At 38.0% G+C, this 20,396-nt stretch overlaps 1 protein-coding gene and 1 long non-coding RNA gene across 18 annotated transcripts in view; one reads left to right on the plus strand and one right to left on the minus strand.

Annotated features, from left to right (window-relative positions):
• LOC119850518 overlaps positions 1 to 20,188 on the plus strand; it is a 31,396-nt gene extending 11,208 nt beyond the window's left edge. For 4 of the 15 annotated variants that reach the window (XR_006278790.1, XR_006278778.1, XR_006278791.1 and 1 more), the window contains 2 exons: positions 18,674 to 18,719; positions 18,947 to 19,082. This is a non-coding gene — a long non-coding RNA (uncharacterized LOC119850518). Of the gene's footprint in view, positions 1 to 1,452; positions 1,626 to 5,570; positions 5,859 to 12,020; positions 12,371 to 17,036; positions 17,234 to 18,673; positions 18,720 to 18,946; positions 19,083 to 19,550; positions 19,601 to 20,175 lie in introns of those variants that run through there. The other 11 variants (XR_006278783.1, XR_006278792.1, XR_006278787.1 and 8 more) reach the window with 10 other exon arrangements.
• MCMDC2 (minichromosome maintenance domain containing 2) lies at positions 551 to 18,109 on the minus strand. Of its 3 annotated transcripts, XM_038388616.2 has the most exons (14): positions 17,993 to 18,109; positions 17,733 to 17,863; positions 17,580 to 17,639; positions 17,031 to 17,226; positions 15,315 to 15,437; positions 15,069 to 15,176; positions 12,579 to 12,707; positions 10,908 to 11,145; positions 7,271 to 7,476; positions 5,524 to 5,690; positions 4,914 to 5,087; positions 2,985 to 3,127; positions 2,228 to 2,337; positions 551 to 1,138 (listed from the first exon to the last, which is right to left on the minus strand). In XM_038388616.2, exons 1-14 carry the CDS (start codon positions 18,090 to 18,092, stop codon positions 972 to 974), a joined length of 2,052 nt encoding a protein of 683 aa, XP_038244544.1. In that variant the 5' UTR covers positions 18,093 to 18,109; the 3' UTR covers positions 551 to 971. The 3 variants fall into 3 exon arrangements, 2 of the variants coding, with proteins under 2 accessions (XP_038244544.1, XP_038244543.1); XR_005290903.2 differs by lacking the exon at positions 2,985 to 3,127 and having other exon boundaries at positions 1,002 to 1,138; positions 17,580 to 17,863; XM_038388615.2 differs by lacking the exons at positions 551 to 1,138; positions 2,985 to 3,127 and having other exon boundaries at positions 1,904 to 2,337; positions 17,580 to 17,863.
• Positions 20,189 to 20,396: the final 208 nt, after the last annotated feature.

The raw sequence follows: 20,396 nt of genomic DNA on the forward strand, positions 1-20,396 counted from the left end.
AAAAGCATAAATTTAATTACTTCTTGTGGTCAAATGTGGAAATGAGTTTCAGTTTTGTCTTGATTTTTCACTAAAAGATTAATAATCTGTCATTCTAATTACTAGAGGAAGCACTGTCTAGTGGCTGAGAGTACTGGACAGGGAGTCAGGAGACCTGGGTTCTGTCACAGGTCATGACTAGCAGGCGAGTTACTTCGCACCTCTTTTTCCCCTCTTATCCTTTGTCTCTTCTGTTTAGACTAGAGTATGAGCTCTTCAGTGCAGGGACTGTCTCCTATTAGGTGCTACACAAACAATGGGGCCCTCATTTCACTTGAAGGCCTCTAAGTGCTACTAGAATACAAATAATAAAACAGCTATCATACCTCTAAACAGTCTGAATAAAAAGATAGTTGTTTAAAAACATTTTGTATGTACATACACACAGTTTTTATGAAGCACTTTTGACGTGTGCAGTTGAAAGAACTGCAGCAGCAAAAAAGCCCACAGAATGCAGACAAAGTTTAATCACTAGACTCTGAATAAAGCCATTTGACAGCAGCGGTTCATCTTTTTTTTTTTTTTTTAAACCAAGTTTTATTTAAACTTTTGTTTTCCTCTCATTCCCAATACGTTTCTCACTACCATTCACTTGGTACATTTTAATATTTATGGGGTCATGAGCATTGTCACCTACTTAGTATTTCCAGCAGCATGAGTATGGTGCTTTGCTTTGCTTTTCTTCTCTGGGTCATCTTCTCTTTAGAGGTCACAGCTTTGAGAAGCCACAAGTCTAGTGGTATGTTCAGTCTGAGAAACTTAACATGCAATGTTGTTTAATTTTGAGGTGGTTACAAACTTTTATCCAGAGGAGTATGAATTTTCATATACATTTTGCAGTAGCATCACTCTAAAACTTTAAATTTGTTTACATTTTCCAAAAAAATCAAAACATTGAAGTAGGAACAAGCTCTGCTTTCAGAATGGGTTCTTTATTCTTCACTAGTAGTAACATGTGTTCGAGGGCCATACGTGGCAATAAACTGTAACAGTTGCTGATGGCACTGCATCAGATAAACATCTCTTTGCTGCAGAGAGTTTTCATCAATGAGGTCAAATGGAAACACTGCATTTGGAGCTACACAAAATACAGAGGCACCTACACCAAGAATAATTGAATTGAAAATGTTTAATAGATTCCATACACTCTTAGAAAATCCTCTTGACCAACTGTTCTGCTTCATCTTAGTGACATTTGAAAGGATGACTTATGGAAAGAACACTGGCCATATGTTATAAAATATTTCTACCTTGTTCTCTAATTTTCTGTCTTTGTTTAAAAAATGCTCCTATGGGTTTGGTATCAGATATGAGCTTTACACTTCTGGTTTGAATTTGCTTCAGCTCAATAGCAATCTGCCTTGAAATTCCAAGAGGCGGGTAAGATACTCCATTAAGCTCTTGCACATGTAGGTTCTGATACTCGGATCCTTTAATGAGTTCTACTGCCATAGGGAGCTCATTGCAGGATCAGGACTCATGACAGGAAAAATTCCTTCTCACCTGGGAATTTCCTAACATTACAATATATCAGATCTTCTTTGTAAAAGAAACCTTGGGACTATTGCCCTCTACTGTTATAACTTTGGGGGGAAAAAAATTATTGATATTGAGAAGAAAAATTTGATTAAAGTCTAAAATGGCTGGTGCTTATTGCCTTTGAAATGTAATGCTATGTCATAAATTTGAATTCATCAATATTAAGCTCCTGACACCATTAATATGAGGTATCTAGAGTGTCTTTGGTAGATCATAGAATCATAGAATATCAGGGTTGGAAGGGACCCCAGAAGGTCATCTAGTCCAACCCCCTGCTCAAAGCAGGACCAAGTCCCAGTTAAATCATCCCACCCTTCTAATAAGGGAATGAGTAGGAGGAAAGCTGTAAATGTTGTCTGAGAAGCTGGGTATAGCCAAAATAATTCTTGCTTCTCAGAGTGGTATTTTGCTTTAGCATTCTGTTCCTATCAAGTCAACTTTGCTACTTTACTCCTAGCATGGAAACGGTGCTTTAACTAAGAGAACACAGGTATTTCCAAATTTGAGATGCCTTAATTCAAACTTGGTTAGATCTTTGATCTAGTTTAATTGTGTTTAAATCTAATCTCAAGTGACCAAATATAAAAAATCTACACTTTTAAACCTAATACTAACAAATGTCCAGTTAGTTAAAACTTAGTTATTTTACCATGTTTTAAAGTGACAGATGATTCAAATAACAAGACAGCAATCAACACATCTTCCTCAAGTACTTTCCTCCTTAAACTCAGCTTAGTGTGTGCTTCAGACAATGAAACCCTAAAAGACAAAAATGCCAGTGTCTCAGAACAGTATATTACACAATATATTGGTGTACACTGCAATAACTACATAAAAAGTTAACTATAGGGGCAATCAATAGTACCACTGTAGTTTTATTTTCCATACCATAGCCAAGTTTTACAGGTTTAAATACTGAGTGGGGTACTCAAATGATTTCAAGTGGGCAAAGTTGCATATTGATTGTTCCATCACAGCCAAATATGTACACAACTATTTTGTGCGTCACTTGTTCCACAATATTCTGGGAATGCATGTTGTATGAAACTAGTAGGGGACCATAATTATTGCATTGCTCAAGCACTAAGGTATTAAATTAAGGATATTGCAACAATGAACTCAATTTCTTTCTTTTTGTAGGCTTGTTTCAGTACTAGTTACTTTTAACTGTGAGGTTCGGCTTTTAAATAGCCATTATTTTTCATGCCTGGCAAATAAGTTTATTCAAATAGACATTTCTGGAGATTTTCTGAGAAATTCAGGAAATATGAACACCCTACAATTATAAATACTGTGTAAACTACTATACAGGACTAAACTGAAAACTTGAAGGCCCTTGTATCCAAAGATCTCCCAAGTAGGCATGAAGAAGTTAAGCAATTTAATTAGGAAAATTTAAAACGTACAGGATTTTCAGTGCAGACGTTGATAGTTTTGATCCATGAATAGAATCTGTTCTGACTCTGCGACTTGCTAGGTAGTAGCCATGAATGAGTCTTTCTGCTTCTGAACTGAGTTCTACTTGCAAATTCTTAGCAAATACAATAAGCTAAAAACAGCATAAATTTTAAATATTTAAGGAATACTGTTGAAAACTTACACCCAAAGCTCATTTTGCTATTCATAATGTCAGTTGCATAGTATTAATATATCTAGACAATATTTTCCATATTAACACTATTTAGAAAGGATTATGACCATTTACACAGGAATATGGCTGTCTCAGGTGTAGAAACAAGTAATTTGTTCACTAATCTATTAAATTTAAACAAATATGCTAAAGCTCCCTCGATCATTTTAAATAAATATTCTCTAGTGTACTGAAATATTCATTTGAAATAAACATGCACTATACTAATAGAAAGGTTCTAGTCTTGCTTACACTGCATACTGGAGATCTACTTTTTTAAAAATTACATTTATCAACACTATTTTTTCAAAAGACCAAATGGAGTTTAGTAGTTTTGGCTCTTTAAAAGGAGAGTATAGAAATGACTTCAGATGTGTACAGAACAGATTTTTAGTATGAGAAGGGTTTAGAACTCTGAACATAAGTTTTGTTACCGTCAATGTTCAGATTTGCATGCTATCCTTATTTTTAATCTATACATGTAATTTAGGACATTACAGTTGTGCATGTTTTGTTTGTTAGCCTATAATTATGAAACTGGGCCAAATTCAGTCATGGTAGCAGGAGATGAGGTCACTGGAAATGAACTTGCTTGCACCAGGTCTGAATTTGGATGACGTTTCAGGGTTAAACTTTTAAAACCCAATTTCTATCCCCTTGAATGCAAATAGTTAACCAAAATTTGATTTAAAAATAGTTCTCTATATTGTTGACTGCTCTCTTGCGCTACCTGTTGCTGATTTCATTGCACGGGACAGTCAGATTACCTCTAGTTTAAGTTTTAAGTACTAGCTCTCAGCCAGACAACGGTCAGTTCAACTGATTTACTGAGCAACTGCTATCGCTGGAACTTGTACTGCTACCATGAGAATCTCTGACTGAACAACAAAGGAGTTGTGTAGCTCCTGAGGCCGCTGGTAGCCTGTGATATGGCAGTAGTGTTTAAAAATTAGTGTAGAAACCCCAAAAAGCAATCAGGTACATAAAAGATGCAATGACTTTGTTTGTCGCATATCCATTAGCATCTTTCAAAAAGTGTTTTTCCTGTTCATAGATATTTTCTTACTGCGATTTAGGGTGAAATCAGATTAATGGCAATTAAAGTTTTACGTTTTGAAGTACCTTGAGTAGTGCAGGAACATGAATATTCTATTAGTATCAAATGTGCATCACTATAGAGTTGGATCATGTTCAGTTCAGTAACGAGAGTGCCCATCCTGCACAATTAGGCTGCTGTGACTATTAATAAGTCAGCCTTTTGCCTTTTTTTAAAAAATGTATTAAATAGTCATTACTGTTTTGCTTATACTCTGATAATATATACCTGCATTTTCCTTCCTGGAAGAGGCGTGCACACATCCCTGTGCCCTCAGAAAGCGGTTCTTCTGGAAATAACATGATTTAATACTACTTACAACAACATATTTAGTCCTGAGGTGGTACTTTGCAGAACAGATACAAAGAGGGTGCTACCCTAATAGATAAATGTTCAGAAAATACCATTAATTTATAGATGGGAAATTTGATTTTATCAATGAAAATGGCAAAACTCATGTTGACTTCAGTGAGAGCACAAGGGGACATGGAATAGTAAGTGAATAATGGAGGGCTAGAAGTATACAAGTCATTTCAGGAAAACCACATCATGCCACGTAATAGTGCTAAATTATCAAATACAATTTTGTTCTGAACTAGAGCTAGTTACCTCTTCATAATCTTGTGTTCTGAACTGCTGGGAGATTATATAAGGTACTTCTGGATCAATGGCTTTTTTCACGATGTGATCCAAAAGAGGAAGAGTTGGCTGGCAAGATAATTCATTGCAGTGTATCAGCAGCCCAAAAGCATCCATAAGGTTAGCAGATACTGATCTCAAGTCCTAAACAGAATAAAACCCAAAGCAATATGGCTGAAAAGCTCAACTGCTTATTTTGTAATCAATATAAAATCAATTTGCTTCTGAGTATACTGTAGAGAACATGGCAGGCTCTTCCCCTCTCTGATTGGTGTGCAAGTGCAAAGGTATTTTGAGTGAAATTACTATTGTGGGGGGAATAGGGTAGTCCAATGTGTCACATGGACACACTCTACAATCCTGTTTATTCAAAGGCTGTAGGAGCAGCATAAACCCTTGTATAAATAAAGGCTTCATGTTTAGAAAAGCTGGCCTATTTTAGAGGATATGGGCTTTAAAGTGACTTCACTGTGGCTTCTGCAGAGATGTCACCTATTTATGTTGGTTTCCATTGTTTTACATGTAGTATTGTTTACATCTCCAGACTCATATAACTTTGCCATAACAAAGTATGTTTTACCAGCTTGCCAATTAGAGTGTTATCCTTTTGTACATATTTTTTGGAAGATGAATCCTCATCTACAAAAGTCCAGAAACTGGTCTGAATTGGAAGAATAACTTGCTGGTCAACATCTTCTCCGTACTTCTTTCCAGGAATAAATACTGTAGTGGTTCTGCTCTCAAGCACTAGCAGGTCAAACAAACATGTTACATTACAGTATTTCAATTTAAGTAAGTAACATTAAATCTCTAATCCCGGTTACAGGATCTGAGGATAATTCCAAATGCATACTGTACTTTTTTTTTATAGAAAAGTCAGGATCTCTTCAAAGTAACTGATACAAAATTGTAAAAGTAATCATAATGCATTTAGTGCAATGGGGTGGAGAAAATACTCATGCATGCAAGAACCATTGTACTCTCCAGCTAAAGATTTTCATATCCCCATGGAAAGAACATGCCATCTAGTCCACTCTGCAAAAAGGATGGCTCATTATACAAAGTAAAAACTATTTCTGCATGCTCATTTTTTTTTCTTCCTTACTGTTACTCACACCTTCTTGTCAACTGAAATAGGCCATCCTGATTATCACAAAAGGGTTTTTTTTTCTCCTGCTGATAATAGCCCACCTTAATTAATCGGTCTCATTACAGTTGGTATAGCAACACCCATTTTTTCATGTACTGTGTGTTATATATCTTCCTACTGTATTTTCCACTCCATGCATCCGATGAAGTGGGTTTTAGCCCACGCAAGCTTATGCCCAAATAAATTTTAGTCTCTAAGGTGCCACAAGTACTCCTGGTTTTTTTTTTTTTACTTACATCAAACTAATTCAGTTAGCTAGCTGTATACAAGGCCGTGTAATGCTTGCACTCTCTTGGTAAACTAACTAGCACTAAGATACCACCCTTGGTCTGTATGTAAGTTAAACAAAACAGAGGGTTATGTTGTTTTGCTTTGTTCAAATTACTATAGCTGTATACAGACAAAGGAGAGCTCCATCTTCAAGAACAGGCTTTCTCTAAAACTTACCACGTCATGCAAAAATGTGCTTAGTTTGCATCAACTCCTAAATATAATTTGAGGGCTCTCCATGGCCAGGACTTGTATCCTGCATAAGCTAGTTTTCTATAATTTAAAAATAGTTAATGTAGTAGCAAAAAGAAAAGGAGTACTTGTGGCACCTTAGAGACTAACAAATTTATTAGAGCATAAGCTTTCGTGAGCTACAGCTCACTTCATCGGATGCATAAGCTCACGAAAGCTTATGCTCTAATAAATTTGTTAGTCTCTAAGGTGCCACAAGTACTCCTGTTCTTTTTGCGAATACAGACTAACACGGCTGCTACTCTGAAACTTGTCATTAATGTAGTAGGTAGCTCTTCTGCCCTAGTAAGTCTGTGATCCTATCATGCCTTGTTTTAAGATCCACTCATGTAAAAATCTCAATCTTCCCCAGTACTGTTAATATCCACTCACTTTTCCCCCTCTATGGCATATATGAGATTTTTCTCATGATAGAGAAGGTGATTTGCTCAGAAGTTAGGGAGAAATAGTAACATCCCTGTCAAGAGTGCATGAGAGTAGAGTTGCAGTTAGGATTTAAAGGTCCCTGAACAAATTGTAGAAACTAGCTTCCTCACAGCCTGGTGGTCCCACCTCTCCCCGTGTCTAGCCCTGGCTCTACTTGTCTCTCCTCTAGCACTGATTTCTTCCCTTTTCTGATTGCTCAGTATATGCACAATGATTTTGTACTGGTTACCTGACTGCAGAAGTTCAAGTTTATCCTTTTTATGTGACAACAAATCTCCTATGAAGCAGATACCACCTTTGGCCAGCAGAGCACTGCAAGCCTGAATGCTAGCAGTTCCAGTTCCATGCTTATCTTTGGACACAGTAGGAAAAATGTCATTAGATGCTGGGTGCCGTATGCCACGGGCTACAAGACAAACACTGTAATTCAAAAGCCTAGGGGAAAAAAAAAATTGTCAGCAATTGCAACACCTGCAAAAAATTTAAATTATTTTCCCTTTACAAAAACTAATGGTATTTATAAAATCGGTATCAAAAGCATACACATTGGCACTTGATTTGAATAAAGCAGAGCACTTAGAAAGAAAAAAATAATTGTATAGGAGTATATTTCTGAATATTAAGGTAAAACCCAGGGTTTCTTATACGCAACCACAAAAGGGGAACTATTTGAAATAGTTGCTCCTATTTATCTTTAATAGTTTCCTTCTAGTAGCACTAACTACATGAAGAAGCATAACTTCCTGCTGTGTTCTAATTTAATTTTCTTAAATTGGTCTAGCATACAAGGCAAAATTCTGAGTTGGATCAGAGGAGGGATTGAATTATCTTCCCACATTGCTAGTGTCTGATTCTGCCCCATTGAAGGCAATAGAAGTTTTACCACTGACTTTAAAGAGTGCAGGATCAAGCCTCTACTGCAGTAGTCCTGACCATTTTGCCTCATGTACGGTGCCTGGGGAGTGAATCTACATAGAAGTGGACCTAAAGACTCTGAGGCATGGGTGCAGGGCCCTCCCCTACTGAGCTGTGTTCTAGGGCATGCAGAGTGGGCAGCCCAAATGTTGCCTCCTACATGCAGTGGAACCACATTGATTCTATTGCTCATGCTTGCAAATGGTGGAGGTGGGCTTTGTCCCAGTATTAATAAATGACATATATGACATAACATATATAAAATGCAGGATGCCACCATCTTGACAGTCTAATGGCATCCAAGCCAGACAAAGCTCAGCATACTAAAGCATGAGCGATAGGGAAGTCTGAAAAGAAGGATGGTTCAGTGATTAGAGTATTGGTTGGAGACCCAGGTTCAAATTCATGCTCTGCCAAAAATTTCCTGTGTGACTTTGGACAAGTCACTAACACCCTGATTTTTAAAGGTATTTAGGCACCTAAATACCTTTAGCAATCTAGTTCTTAGTCTCTCCATGCCTCAATTCTCCAACTGCAAAATGGGGATAATAGTACTTCCCTACCTCTCAGGAGTGTTGTGAGAATTAAAGGCATTTAAATATTGGGCAATTCTTAGATATCACAGTAAAAGAGGCTATATAAGTATCTGAGATGAGATTTGTAAGGTACTTTGTTATCCTATATATAATTTTGTGGGTTACTGTAAATAGTAAAGGCCTCAGGGGAGACTATAAAGTGCTATGTGTACTTCTAAGACCCTATAGATAATAACTAAGCATTCATAGGGTGCAACATATTGTTAAGCAGGTGTTTCTATTCTCACCTCTTTTTCAGTTACTCATAACTTGAAAAAAAATTGTTTTAATCTTTTCATGCTTGGCTTCAAACAAAGGTAATTTTTTTAAAAAAAAGTTGAGCTAAACATGTTCAATTAATCATTTGTGAAAGGGTGGGATAGTGAGGAAAGCATTTCTCCCATTGCCTGAATATTTTCCTGACCTTTGTTGCAGTTGAAATTCAAATGGCTGAAAACAAAGTTCACACTTGCCATGTTTGTAGGCCTTTTTGAGGAAGCATAATGATGTCATGTTTGTGTGGGGGGAGGGGAAATAGAGATTTAAAATTGTGTCAGACATGCACAGTAGAAAAGTTATATTCATATTATGAATGATTACAGGGTAATTTGAATCCAATAGTGGCTGTCTGAGGGGGTGACTATGTTAAACTTTTTTTTTTAAATCAAAGATTTCCTAAAATTGCTACCATCAGGTCAGTTCCACCATCAGTAGCAAGAGTGGGTGCACAGCGATCAGTGTTTTTACCACTATCACCTATACCCACTCAGGTCAAAACTAGGGTTGCCAACTTTCTAATTGCACAAAACTGAACACTCCTGCCCTGCCCTTCTCTGATGCCCTGCCCCCCCCACTCACTCCATCCCCTTTCCCTCCATCGCTCACTCTCTCCCACCCTCACTCACTTTAACTGGGCTGGGGTAGAGTGTTGGGATACAGGAAGGGGTAAGGGCTCTGGCTGGGGGTATGGGCTCTGGGGTGGGGCTGGGGATGAGGAGTTTGAGGTGCAGGAGGCAGCTCTAGGCTGGAGCTGAGGGGTTCGGAGTGCAGGAGCGGGCTCAGGGGTGCTGGCTCCCACCAGGGGTGCGAGCTCTGAGGCGGGGCTGGGAATGAGTGGTTTGGCGTGCAGGAGGGGGCTCAGGACTGGGGCCGAGGGTTGGGTGCGGGCTCTGGGAGGGAGTTTGGGTGCAGAAAGGGATTCTGACCTGGGGCAGAGGGTAGGGGTGCAGGGTCGGGGAAGGAGTTAGGTGCAGGAGGGGGTTCTTACCTGGGGCAGGGGGTACGGGGCGTGGGCTCCAGCCAGACAGCGCTTACCTCAGGCAGCGCCCGACCGGTGGCACAGCAGTGCAAAGGCAGGCTCCCTGCCTGCCCCGGCTCTGCATAGCTCCTGGGAGTGGCCACCCTGTCCAGCCCCTAGGTGGAGGCATAGCCAGCCAGTTCTGCATGGTGCGCACTGCTCACACCTGAAGGCACTGCCCCCGCAGCTCCTGGCCAATGGGAGCTGCAAAGGCAGCGCTCAGGGCAGGGGCAGCACGCAGAGCTTCCCTGATTGCGTCTGCTCCCAGGGGCTGCATGGATATGCCAGTCACTTCCAGGAGCCGTGCGGAGCCAGGGCAGGCAGGGAGCCTGCCTTAGTCCCACTGCACCACTGACCAGGTCAGTGGTGCTGACTGGAGCCACCAGGGTCCCTTTTCGACCGGCCATTCTGGTCAAAAACCAGACACCTGGCAACCCAAGTCAAAACAACACAGTGATAAAAATACCAGCAGCCATTTGGACCTTGTTAATCACTGATGGAGCTGAACGAGATACAACAGTGACATTTTTGACAAAATAGCTAGTTTAGAAAAGACTAAAGTGCTATATCAGAGTGACTTAAAGCTTGAGAGGGGCAAATATTTGCTTTTGTACCCATAGATTGTAGTCCTTTGAATAGCAACTTTAGAAGGACTATAGTTAGGCCTCTGCTAAACAGGACTGGTGTTAGAAATTTGGCAAGTTAATTAGAAGATTGATCATTAAATGCTTTACTCCTTAAAAGCAAAGCCTTAAATTTCACCATGGACATAAGCAGCAGGTCAGTTAATGCCACTGGATCGCACATGCCCCACATGACCATCATGTAATTTGCTTCCCTCTCAGCAATATAATAATGAAGACCTGGCACACTGATGACAAAGGAAAGGAGAGTTCAGAAATCAAAAAATGTATATCCTTTATTAAAAAAAAGTTATTTTGCTGAGTAAAACCCCAGGATACAATTTAAATTGTGAACTGTTTTCCTTTTGAGAAAATATCAAGCCTCTCTATATAAAAACTTGGCAAATTTTATTTAAAGTCAAATGTACTTATAAAAAAATACAGGTGTCAGTTTACCTATCTGCTATTAGAGTGTCACTGGTCACAACCAAAAGATCCAGGTAATCTGCTTTCTCACTGTCTCCGTCATATGTCTGGACTAGACTCAACAGTATGGACAGTTTAAGAGTATTGTAAGTGCCTGGTGGGACAACTTGAGAAGCAAAGATGTTGGCAAGTATGGCTGTAAACCTCCAACATGAACTTGAAGTCAAGGAGAGCAGATACTTAAAATTCTCACTGATACAAGTAGTACCTAATGTAAACAAAAAGGATATCTTAAACACTTTAACAGAGCTATTCATATAATTAAAACAAATCAACATTAGGTAGATCCTATTATCAGAAAAAAAATCATTAAACGAGGTGCGTTTGGAATTTATTTTAGGATAACAAAAATTCAGACTCTGAACAGCTTAAAATGTTAGTTTTACTATTATTAAAACAGGTAAAGGACACTGTGTCCACTAATACATACTGAGTAAGAGAGCCAGTACATAAATTAAAATTATATGGCCATCTAAAATACAATCTAAATATACCTGTGACAGACTGACAACATTTGCATCATCCTGGACAAACTTTATGGAATTAAGTTAAATCTTGCTGAGTTAGGATTGATACCTTTGGGGGCCATTGTATTAAAAATGCAGTTCTGTATGTGTTTTTGTGGAATTGTATGCAACTCCTTTAGGAGAAGGGAGAGAATGCAATTCCTTCAGTTATTAGCCCTTGTGAAGCTACTCTCTGGTAAGTTCCCCATGTACTAGTTCAAACTGGATTCTCCAGGGACCAGCAGAAAAAGAAAAGATTTTTGGTTAAATAGCCTGGTTTTATACAGGCTCAGTGCCTTCTTCCAGATCCAGAAAACAGACAGGTCCCAATCCTTAGGGGAGGATTGGAAGGATGTGGCCTACTGAGGTCCCATAAGACTCTGTGCTTGTTCTGAGCTAAAGCTGTGATGAATTTGAAACCACAAGGAAACACCTTTGGTGAGGTATTGAAGGATTGCCTCTGCCAGAGAGCATGTTAGGGATGAACTGATCTCTAGTAAACTTATTAGCATGCATATAGGTTCTTTTATTGTTTTAATATGTTTTCTCTGTAATGCTTTTTATCTTAATTAAATAGACTTACTTAGAAAGAACTGTGTGGTAACTTACAACTGTGGGCAGTCACATTGTTAACCATCTCTGAAGAGAAAGCAAACAGATGTGCTTGGGCAGCCTGTCTCTGATGGGAACAACACAGTGAAGGCAGAGGACTGTGCAGCCTGGAAATACCCATCAGAAGGGAGTGAGACAATGGTCTCCAACCAAGAAAAGCCACAGATGGAGACTGGAAGCCTGAGGCGAAATCCAGTTGCCGTTGGTCTGAACTGAGACAATACCCTCTAATGAAAAGCAGAGCTTAGAAATAAAATAATGGAAAAGCACCTCAATAAATAATGCTCTGTAGTTTCCTAAATAGACAGAAGTGGACAATAGTATTGTGTGTGTTTCTTGCGTGACAGCAATATCGGGCAAAAAAACCACTTGGGACAAGCCCATACTCAGGATTACTAGATGGAAAGTACCAAAGTGGTTTCCAAACCTGGATCTCTATGTACTAGCAGACTGCACTAACGGTCAACCATTTGATGTAATAAAAATATATTAGTCATTTTAATTTACTATACAGCTTTCTTACCTTCTGGACTACAGAGCTGTATACTGTTGACTTCTATACAGACTGTAACTTGTGAGCAGTTTTGTACAAAGGCTGGAATTCCTATAAACCTATACCTGTTTCCTATTTTCATTTTGTTCGACAATTCATCTAGAAAAATAAATATACATGGAAATATAGGGATTTATTAGAAAATCCAAAATGTTAACATTATAAGGCATTTTTATATGTTAAACCAGTGGTTCAGATTAGAAAAAATAATTTAGGGGAAGCAGCACACACACAACAGTTTGATTCAATGCAGCCTTAAAGAATGGGAATAGAACTATGCATGTAGACAATTCATAACATTTTAGGGCACCAGGTGAGGGAAGTGGGTGGGATGAGCCATTGGATGATTTTTTATTGAGAAAATGGATAATGCAGTTTTGAATTGAAACACAAAGGAGAATGTACTCTCAGATCTCTGCTCTGAGATTAGCAGTGTTCTCATGATTGTTTATTGTCAAGTAAATGTGATTGCAAAAGGCCTTAGTAAAGGAAGATTAGAAAGACAAGGTTGGTGAGATAATATCTTTTATTGGATCAACTTATGTTGATGAGACAAGCTTTCAAGCTTATACAGAACTCTTCTTCAGAAGAAAGGACCTAGAATAACTATATTAAAAGAAAATGCAAAAACATAATTGGAAACCTTCAAATTTCTGTTCATGTCATTCAAAACCTGTACTGTCATTGGTAAGGTTTGTAATTTAATTTACATGCAATCTAGTATGGGCCTGAGCTGAGATGCTATGTCCTGTCAGTGCTCACTGAAGCGGATGGAAATTGAGGGCACACATTACCTCAAAGGATTCAGCCCAGAGGCTTTACTTTGTGATAATACACATACAAGATCACAATTTAGTTGTGTAGCTTGTTATTTTGGAGTAAATGGATTAATACACATTTTTCAATAAATATAAAGAAACAGATGAATTTATAAACATTTTAAATAGCAAGCACCAAAGCAGAACTAATGACTTTTTAAAAATGGAAAAGGGTTACAATACTTCAAAAATATTTTGTCATAAAACTAGGTTAGTTTTTTGGAGCCTGTAGTTGAATTTTCACATTCCAAATACTGTATTGTTTCCAATGGAAGTTAGAAACCTCAGAAGCCAGAGATCATGAAAAAATAAGGAAAATGGCTAGACTGAGGAAGGATGTTACAAAAAATGTTAAGTCACTGAAAAACATAACCAGAGGAAGGAGGAAGAAACAAGTTACACAGAAAGTGAGATAATGTTGAACTGCCAAGACATTTTAATTAATTAACTAGAGCCCTACCAAATTCCCAGTCCATTTTGGTCAATTTCACAGTCCCAGGATTTTTAAAATAGCAAATTTCATGATTTCAGCTATTTAAATATGAAATTTCACGGTGTTGTAATTGTAGGGGTCCTGACCCAAAGAGGAGTTGTGGGGAGTCGCAAGGTTATTATGTGTATGTGTGTGTGTGTGGGGGGGGGGGAGTGGGATTTGCAATATTGCTACCCTTACTTCTGCTCTGCTGCAGACAGTGGTGCAACCTTCAGAGCTGGGCAGATGGAGAGCGGCGGCTGCTGGCTGAGAGCCAAGCTCTGAAGGAAGAGCTGCCGCCAGCAGCAGTACAGAAGTAAGGATGGCATGGTATGGTATTTGCCACCCTTACTTCTGAGCTGCTGCTGCTGCTGCTGGTGGGGCACTGCCTTCAGAGCTGGGCACCCGGCCAAGAGCCGCCACTCTCTGGCTGCCCAGCTCTGAAGGCAGCACAGAAGGGTGGCAATTCCACTATCTCCCCTAAAATAACCTTGTGACACCCTGCCCTCCGCAACTCCCTTTTGAGTCAGGACCCCCAATTTGAGAAACTCTGGTCTCCCCTGTAAAATCAGTATAGTATAGGCTAAGAGCACACAAAAGACCAGATCTCACAGTCCATGATACGTTTTTCCTGGTCATGAATTAGGTAGGGCTCCATAAATAACACATCAAAATAAATATGAATAAACCAATGTTTTGACATGTGTTGTCTTTAACTGCCTGGCTTACAACATGGGGTTCCTTTTCAAATAAAAATGACAATCAACTAAATATAAACTATAATTATTTTCACTATTTTGTCCAGAGAAATGAATATATAAGGAAACTAAGGATTTCTTCCAATTAAAAAGCCATTTTACAAGAATACCATTCAGTTCTAAAAAAGAAAAGGAGTACTTGTGGCACCTTAGAGACTAACAAATTTATTTGAGCATAAGCTTTTGTGAGCTACATCCTCACTGGATGAAGTGAGCTGTAGCTCACGAAAGCTTATGCTCAAATAAATTTGTTAGTCTCCAAGGTTCCAAAAGTACTCCTTTTCTTTTTGCGGATAGACTAACATGGCTGCTACACTGAAACCTGATTCAGTTCTAAAACATTTCTGTTTAAACAGATGATCTCATTCAATTTATCATTATATTAGGATAGATGAATACACAGCCTACTCACCTCTTAGGAAAACTGTAAAAGACTGAATCCTGAAATGTGGTTTATTGTTGGAATACCCTTGGAAAGCACTCAGAGCTTTTGCATCTATCATTTCAACTAGCTGTTTATCTTACAAAACAAACAAGTGTAGAATGTTATATTTCTTGAGTGGTACTTTATTCTTTAAAGAATAAGCTAAGTAAATAAAAATGTATCAAAAGTAGAAAGATTTTAGTAGAACTAAAAATAAAACTACATAGTTCTTACCACCAAGTACTCTAAATTTCATATCTTCTCGCAGTGGTGAAGCACATAAACTGCATACAAAATCATTCCTCACTGTTGCAGACTCTGTAGCTCCAGGTATATGCACTCTTATATAATTAAACCCTAATTGAAAGCATTACATAGACTATATAGCCAAATATTTCTTCACATTTAGTCATAATAATCTGTAATGAACTTTATGTTACTTAAAATATATAATTGGTTTTAAATGCAGCTTATTCCAGTTTACTATGTGGTAACAAGTATAAGCTCTGAAAACTTCCTGGCTCTTTGAAAATGGCACACAGCCTTCGTTTTAATTCCCCAATCAGAGTGGTAGAGTGAGTAAAGCATTAAATTGAGAATCAGGAGTTCTCAAGTGTCATATTTTCTTGTTCTTAAGATGAACAGTTTTATTGCATGTTCTATGTTTCTCTCATGACTTGGGAGTCTCTCCCCCTGCCACCAAATAAAAATAAATAAATTATGGCGTACTGGTCCTCCAAGCCACATACAACAATCATCAGAAGTTTGAGAGCTGGGGCACACCTGCTGGGAGCTGGGGCTCAGAGCTTCAACCCCACTCCTGTTGAAGCCCTGAGCCCCGGCAGGTGTGCCCTGCAGGGCTGATGCCCTGAGACACCCCCCCCCCCCGCTGTACAGAAGCCCCTACCCCACCTCCCCACTGCAAGGCAGAGGTCCCGAGCAGTCCCCTCCCAGTCTGGTAGGTGGAGAATGGAGAAGGGGGTTTGCAAGCCACACTTTAAACGGTAAAAGAGCTGCATGTGGCTTGCGAGCCACAGTTTGGCCACCCCTGGATTATAGTTTTACCACTGGATGGCAGAACTGCTTATTACAGATTCTTAACCTCATCATGTTAGCCTGGTTTTGTGAGAAGCAGTCAGAGAGATGATATGTCCCTATGTGCTCCATTCAAAACTACGTGGTCTCTGTTTTTATTATTATAAATATATCTTCTTGATTAAAAACATAATTACAATGTGTTCTAAAATGAGTATTCTAACATTGGCAATTAGCATCTCGTTTACACCTTCACAGTCCCTATGATTGTAAAAAACAATTTTAGGGGTTAATCCTGCAAAAGCTTACACATCAGAGTAATTTTACGCAGGGGAAAGTAGTCTCATAGAAATCAAAGAAGTTATTAAAGTTAACAAATCCTAGACTGCTGTGAAGGAACCAGTCCTAATCTAGTCCTGCTGTATAGGACACTGGCCAGGTCTTCACTAGAAACTTTTCCTGGTATAAGAACATTGGTTAGGGTATGAGTCTTTACAACATTGTTATACAGGCAAAAAAGCCCTAGTGTACACACAGTTTACCAGCAAAAAAGTCCTTTAATCAGTATAGCTTATTTTGTTCAAGGAACTGTAATAAGCTACATCGGCAAAAGAACTTGCCAGTATAAGGGGATGGAGGGGGGAGTTTGCCGGTATATAGGCAAACCCCTTGTAATGTAAATCTGGCCACTGACCAGAATAAATCAGAAAGTTGTGATGCTCTCACTACATCAAAATTGCATCCTAGATATGCAGTTCCTTTGTGTAAATTACAAAAAAAAAAAAAATCTATACAGGAAAATGCCAAATCTGTCTTAGATTTTAATGTAAATAATGTGTTTGAGTTAATGGGCTAATCAATCAGAGAACCTTTTGAGTTTAGAACTTTTCTCGTTTTACATTTTTTTTTTCTTACCTTCAGAAAATGGACAGGTTTCCTCAGAACAAAGGAATCTTGCTCCTTGTGTGTATTTCATTACAGTTCCCATTGCAATCACTATTCCCTCTGACATATAAAATCTCTGAGACATGTAATCAAGTGGAAACTCACAAAGGCTGAGAACATAACTTGGCAGAGGAGGCAAGTGTGTTGGTTTCAACACTATATTAATCTCATGAGAGAAAAAGGGTTGCGTTAAAACAAAAATCTTTTTTATTTGAAATGTTTAGTATAAATGAGAAATACTCATGTAGAAAACCCAATGCGGTGCACAGTTACAAAAACATATTCTAGGGACATGCCAAATAAGGTGAAAATAGCTCAGTCACATAAATCCACCTTGTCATACCCAGAGTATGCATGGGTAAGAAGTTCCAACAATTTTTTGTTTAGATTGATAGGACCGTTGAATGAAAGTGAAAATTAAAACTGAAAAATTAACACCGAAAAGATCTCTAAATAAAACTTAATATTGCTTGAAAATTATTTTATTTTTATCTAAACTGGTAAAAAGTTTAAACTCACTTGGGCCTCTGTCTGTAATTGTTCAATTAACGACAGTGTTTTAATAGCTATGAAACAGACCTGTAATTCAAAAATAGAATGATTTTGCAAAGAAAAATTTGGTTTAAAATGTTGAATACATTTCTGCCTCTGTAAACATACAAGTTCACTTACCGACTGAAAAATCTGTGCAGCTTTCATGGGTTTGTGCAGAATCTGATTTCCAAGAGCTGCATCCAACTCAGCAATATCAGAAGGATTTACCGAAATAATGAATCGATAGACTGCGCAAGTTTGCTTTGAGTCTGTCAGAGCAGAGAGTCAATAAGCAAGTGTCTTAGAGCACAAAATATAGAAATAAAGGTATATTTTTCTTTAAACCAACTTTGTTTGGTCTGTCAATATTAATAGAAGGTTTACTGAACAAACAGTACCATTATATTGTTTGCAATCATCCACAAATTTCTGAAGGCCACCACTCCTATCAAGGTAAATAAGGGCAACCTCTTTCATTTTCAGAAGATCTGGTCTCATCTTCCAGTGAAGTTCTATGCTCTCTTTTATCAAAATGTTAGAATATATTAATATAAATCATAGGTGGTCGAATTAGGGTCAGAGCTCAAGAATGCTGTAATAATAAAATAAGGATAAAACATATATAATAAAGACATCATACCTATCAAAAGTGAAACCAGGAGCCAAGAAACTAAGCAAAGACAAATATTGCCTTCTTCTGTAACATTACAAACAATGTAACTCTTTCAGAAATATTTTTGTCTGAATTCCCCTTTAAAATGGAAAGTCCCTTGTCCACAAAGAAATACATAACACTGTATGAGACAATGAACTATTTTGTGATTTTTAGAACCTAGAGAGCCCAGAAAAGTGTGCCATTCTTTAACAAAAATTCTAAGGTTTTTGTGTAGTGTAGAGTAATACCCACATAGGGGAAAAAAAAAAAAAAAAATCACAGTATTTCTGTGCATTAACTAGACAATGCCTTATGGGGAAGAGCAGTACAACCAGTCAGTCAAGTTTTTACACAGAGTGAAATGGCATTACGTAGATTAACATTTAGATTAAAATTGTTATTTCCTTTATGTTTTCTAATTTAGGCCCTGATCTGTGCAGAGGTTTATGCTAATTCTTAATTTTATGCAGGTGAGTAAAACCAATGGAACTATTCATATGCATAAAGTTAAGTATATGCATAAATGTTTTCAGGACTGTGATCTTATTTTGTAAGGTCTTTGGGGTAGGCTGCTTGCACTTTTATTTGTTTGGTCTATATTGTACATTATGCACATCAATGTTGTTATACAAACACATTAACAAGTTATCAAAAATCATATATGTTGTTTCTTACTTTAAATTCTCCTTTCTCCAAGTATCCAGGTCCACAGATTCTTCTTGCAGGCAGAACCAGATCAGTCAGTCATCATGGGACCTGGAGTTAAGCTCTGCACCAGAAGTGCCTATTTCCTATTCTCTTCTGCATCCAGATCCACAGATCCCACAGTGTGATTTTCACAGGATGCAGCACAATCAGGAAAAGTGACTTATTCTAAACTCATAAATATTTACAATTTTTTAAATTTAAAAACATATATTTTTACTAAGACCTTACACATGTAGCACCTTCCAGCTAAATGTGGTTTAGACTGAAGATTGCTAGTCCAATTTGTACATATCTGTCTAGTTTGCTTCCTTCTAGATCTCATCTCCACAGAAATTCATTGTGATGGAATACACCCGTGTTCACACCTCGCACACTATTGTAATAATCTTTGTACAAGGAATGCCTCGTGAGGTCTCATTAGAAAACTCGTAATTTGATGATCAGTGATATGGTAAAATGTGTATAGCAGCTTAAGCGTTAAGTTATAAATTTCCTCTGTATGATGTTAAAAATACATGTGCAGACTCATCACCAAATAGGTCAAACAGACCTGTTTTGAACAAAGTGTATGCTTGTCTTAATTGGCAAGAGAGGTTTCAGAGTAGCAGCCGTGTTAGTCTGTATTCGCAAAAAGAAAAGGAGAACTTGTCTCTAAGGTGCCACAAGTTCTCCTTTTCTTTTTACAGTAAAGAGAGTCATCAACCAGAAAAGGGGAAAGGAGAAAACAAAGAGCTCACACAGGTGAAAAAGCTCAGCAGGGAACATCCTTCCTCCAGTGTAGACTGCCTATCTCCTGGTTCTCAGCTGGAAATGCTTTTCAAAGAGAGACTAAAACACTATAAAAAGGCAGGGCAAACACCCCCAAGACACCTCTCTCTTTCTCCCCCTGCCCACTGTATTCTCTGCACCTTAGAAGGCAATGGCAATAACTGTTGAACATGAGGGGCTGTGCTCTGACCTGAAGAGTTTGGTCAGTAATGCTGCTGGAAGCATGTGTTGAGAAACTATGCTTGAATCTAATACAGTTTGTTAAATTAGGCGTTAGAAAGTGTTTTATCTTTATAATTATTACTTTAATAATAATATTTAATAATTTATTACTTTTATGCCTCATTACTTGTACTCACTTAAAAATCTCTCTTTTTGTAGTTAATAAACTTGGTTCATCTAATCCAGTGAGTTTATATGAAAATGTCTGGGTAACTCTATTTAAGGTAGTAAACCACTGTATTCCCTTAAAGGAATAAGAGATTTAATATACAGTTACTCCTCGCTTAACATTGTAGTTATGTTCCTGAAAAATGCAACTTTAAGCAAAACGATGTTAAGCGAATCCAATTTCCCCATAAGAATTAATGTATATAGTGGGGGTTAGGTTCCAGGGAAATTTTTTTCACCAGACAAAAAACTATATTTTATATATCTATATTATGCACACA

Source organism: Dermochelys coriacea, chromosome 2 (genome assembly GCF_009764565.3).
Source record: "Dermochelys coriacea isolate rDerCor1 chromosome 2, rDerCor1.pri.v4, whole genome shotgun sequence".
In the NCBI taxonomy this organism is placed as follows: Eukaryota; Metazoa; Chordata; order Testudines; family Dermochelyidae; genus Dermochelys; species Dermochelys coriacea.

Bases quoted from the DNA above. Each gene is read 5' to 3' on its own strand.
- MCMDC2 (XM_038388616.2), bottom strand. From the start codon at position 18,092: ATGAGACCAGATCTTCTGAAAATGAAAGAGGTTGCCCTTATTTACCTT. The intron at 17,640-17,732 runs GTAAGTGAACTT...TTTGAATTACAG, and splicing joins CTGCACAGATTTTTCAGTCG to GTCTGTTTCATAGCTATTAA. The intron at 15,177-15,314 runs GTAAGAACTATG...TTGTTTTGTAAG, and splicing joins GAAATTTAGAGTACTTGGTG to ATAAACAGCTAGTTGAAATG.